Source organism: Limulus polyphemus, unplaced genomic scaffold (genome assembly GCF_000517525.1).
Source record: "Limulus polyphemus unplaced genomic scaffold, Limulus_polyphemus-2.1.2 Scaffold8021, whole genome shotgun sequence".
In the NCBI taxonomy this organism is placed as follows: domain Eukaryota; kingdom Metazoa; phylum Arthropoda; class Merostomata; order Xiphosura; family Limulidae; genus Limulus; species Limulus polyphemus.
Window position 1 is genome coordinate 1,772 of NW_013673631.1, and position 4,183 is coordinate 5,954.

At 30.9% G+C, this 4,183-nt stretch overlaps 1 protein-coding gene across 1 annotated transcript in view; it reads left to right on the forward strand.

The window, feature by feature from the left end:
* Nucleotides 1-258: 258 nt before the first annotated feature.
* The window catches only part of LOC111083051 (calcium-activated chloride channel regulator 1-like), a gene marked incomplete at its 5' end in the record, with an annotated part of 30,376 nt that continues 26,451 nt past the window's right edge, over nucleotides 259-4,183 (forward strand). The window contains 2 exons of the mRNA XM_022379271.1: nucleotides 259-562; nucleotides 1,792-1,954. Coding sequence (XP_022234979.1) covers nucleotides 259-562; nucleotides 1,792-1,954 — 467 coding nt within the window. The remainder of the gene's footprint in view (nucleotides 563-1,791; nucleotides 1,955-4,183) is intronic.

Here is a 4,183-nt window from a genome sequence, read left to right on the forward strand (position 1 = left end):
TATGAAACCTTATTTCACGTCAAGGATTATGGTGTGTTGTCTAACACTGTTTTATGAAACCTTATTTCAGCAAAGATATTTGTACTCAAATGCAACGCTTTCACAACGTTTTATTTCTATGTCTATAAAGATATCTGTATCCAGATACAACGCTTTTATACTGATTTTAAATATGTCGGCAAAACTATCTGTAAAGTACAAATGAAGTGATTCAAACATGTTATTTTGATATGTTTTGTTTGTGTACCTTACTCTCAGTCAGATTTTTTACAGAATGTGATAAAGAAGGCTTCAGAACTTCTGTTTAATGCAACTGAACGACGAGCATACTTTGGGGAAGTAAATTTTCTTCTTCCGTCCACGTGGGAAGATGAAGATGTATTACCCACCAAAATCAATGTCCTCAACGCGACGTGGGAAGTGTATAGTACTAGCAACGTTCGAGTGTCATCTTCAAACGGTGGATCTAGAAACTCCATGTACACTCAACACAGCAGAGGATGCGGCGAGTTTGGAGAACGAATCCATATTCCAATGGGCATCATGTCTATCTTCGACGAAAGTACGTTTTTTATTTTTTCAACCACAGCTAAAAACACGCTGTGACAATTTCTGAAGGATTGATAGTTTCAATGCCAAATCGTTTGCTGTTTGTAAGATACTTGAGATGAGAGTGAGGTTGATAAGGAAAAATTCAATTTTAATTACCAGAGCACAAGAGAATTAAACTATGGTAAAATAAAAACGTATGAGATTTAGTAAGTTATTTCTCAAAGTATTGAAAACGGTTGATTTATGAAAATTTACTCTCGTAATTTGGGCTGTACTTTTATTCATTTCTAAGTATTGAGGGGAATATGCCCCCCCCCCATTTAATAAGTTTCTCTTTTTTACTTAATTTTGTGAACAAAACATGGGCAATTAGATTATCATTTCGTATTACATAATGAAACACAATCTACGAGTTGTCTCACTTATTAATAAAAAAAGAATCACAAGGCGATAGTTACGACATTTGTTTTACTCCATAATGAAACACAACCCACGAGTTGTTCCACCTTTTAATAAAAACAGAATTACAAGACGATAGTGACACCATCTTTTCAGTCTATCTTTTTACTCCATAATAAAACACAATTCACGAGGTTGTTCCACTTATTAATAAAAACAGAATCACAAGACGATAGTTACGACATCTTTTTACTCCAAAATGAAACACAACCCACAAGTTGTTCCACCTATTAATGAAAATAGAATCACAAGACGATAGTTACGACATTTTCTCACTCCATAATGAAACACGACCAACTAGTTGATCCACCTATAAATAAAAACCAGAATCACAAGACAATAGTACTACCATCTTTTTACTCCAAAATGAAACACAGCCCACTAGTTGTTCCACCTATTAATGAAAACAGAATTACAAGCCTCTCTTTTTCTGTTTATGTAAACAAATAAGTATTTTTCTCTTTATATTTATGCATACAAACACGTACTTGATTTCTCTTGATACCATGAGCGTACTTTATTTTTAAACATATATATATAAATCCCCCCCCCCAGTGGCACAGCAGTATGTCTGCGGACTTAAAACACTAGAAACCGGGTTTCGATACCCGTTGTTGGCAGAGCAGAGATAGCCCATTGTGTAGCTTTGTGCATAATTAAATTACATATAAATTGTTTCTATTTCATTTAATCTAAAGAGACCCCTTAAAACGAATATTATTACAATGTGGGCTAATCTGAACTATATTTTGTTTAACTTTCTTCTGGTTTCTACTTCAGACTTCTTAGCACGAATGTTCTTGCATCATTGGGCTCATCTCAGATATGGAGTTTTTGACGAATTTTCCTCTGTAAATAGCGAAGCATCACCAAACTGCTATTTTGATGGTCATAAGTGGCGATTTACGGGATGTTTCAGTCCAACGATCGAGGAACAACTGCAGTAAGTATCATGTTATATTAACGCTAGCTGCTACTATGAACAGAAAGAAAAATATGAATAAAGAACTTACCGAAAAACTGAAATAATAAAACTTAAGTAGTTTATTTCGTGCAAGTAAAAATGGAATCTTCAGGATACGTATCTTCTTAGAAAAGTAAAGTCTGAAATTTAACTGTAACAAATAATTATTTAACAAATAATATTGGAAAATTTTAATTCCCCACTAACTTCAGAAAAACTTTGTAGATAACAACGTATGTCTAGAATATTTATCATATATCAGGGATTATATAAACTTTATAGATCACAATGTATGTCTAGAACATTTATCGGATATCAGATTAATAAAACATCATAGATCACAACGCATGTCTAGAATATTTATCGGATGTCAGGGATTACTAAAACTTTATAGATTACAACGTATATCTAGAATATGTATTGGATATCAGATAACTAAATCGTCATTGATTACAACTTATGTCTAAAACATTTAGTGGATAACAGGGATTACTAAAACTTTATAGATTACAACAGAGACCAATAAAATGTAACGGATATCAAATTACTAAACCTTTCTAGAAAACAATATATGTATAGAATATTTATCCGATATCAGATTATTTAAACGCGACAGAGTACAACGAATGGCTGGAATATATATCGGATATAAGAGTATTAAAACGTCATAGATTACAACGTATGTCTAGAAAATTTATCGGATATAAGGGTTACTAAAACTTTATAGATTAAAACGTATGTTTAGAATACTTATCGGATATCAAGGATTACTAAAACTTCATAGATCACAATGTATATCTAGAATATTTGTCGGATATCAGAGTAGTAAAGCTTTACAGATCACAACGTATGTCTACAATATTTATCGAATATTGAGGATTATTGAAACTTTATACATCACAACGTATGTCTAGAATACATATGACATATCACATTACTAACACTTTATAGATTACAATGCATTTCTAGAATATAGATCGGATATAACATTACTAAAACTTTTGAGATTACAACATATGCCTAGAATATTTATCGATTATCAGATTACCAAAACGTTATAGATTACAAAGAATGCCTAGAATATTTATAAGGATATCAGATAACTAAAACTTTACAAATCGCAACGTATGTCTAGAATATATATCGGATATGGGGGATTACTAAACTTTATAGATTAGAACGTATGTCTAGAACATTTATCGGATATCAGACTAGTGAAGCTTTGCAGATCACGATGTATGTCTACAATATTTATCGGATATAAGGGTTACTAAAACTTTATACATTAAAATGTTTAGAATACTTATCAGATATCAAGGATTACTTAAACTTTATAGATCACAATGTATGTGCAGGATATTTATCAGATATCATATTACTAAAACTTTACAGATCGCAACGCATGTCTACAATATTTATCGGATATTAGGGATTACTGAAACTTTATACATCACAACGTATGTCTAGAATACATATGACATATCACATTACTAAAACTTTATAGATCCCAACGTATGTGTAGAATATTTATCGGATATCACATTATTAAAAATTTATAGATCACAACGTATGCCTATAATATCTATCGGATATCATATTACTAAAACGTTACAGATCACAACGTATGTATAGAATATTTATCGGATATCAAGGATTACTAAAACTTCATAGATCACAATGTATATCTAGAATATTTGTCGGATATCAGAGTAGTAAAGCTTTACAGATCACAACGTATGTCTAGAATATTTATCGGATATCAGATTAATAACACGTTATATATCACAACGTATGTCTAGAATATTTATCGGATATCGGATTACTAAATCGTTATAGATTACAAAGTATGTCTAGAATATTTATCGGATATCGGATTACTAAATCGTTATAGATTACAAAGTATGTCTAGAATATTTATCGGATATCGGATTACTAAATCGTTATAGATTACAAAGTATGTCTAGAATATTTATCGGATATCGGATTACTAAATCGTTATAGATTACAAAGTATGTCTAGAATATTTATCGGATATCGGATTACTAAATCGTTATAGATTACAAAGTATGTCTAGAATATTTATCGGATATCGGATTACTAAATCGTTATAGATTACTAAGTTATGTCTAGTAATATTAATACGGTATATTCAGTATTATTAAATAGTTATAGTAGTTACTACTAACGTATACTTACTAAGTAAGTATT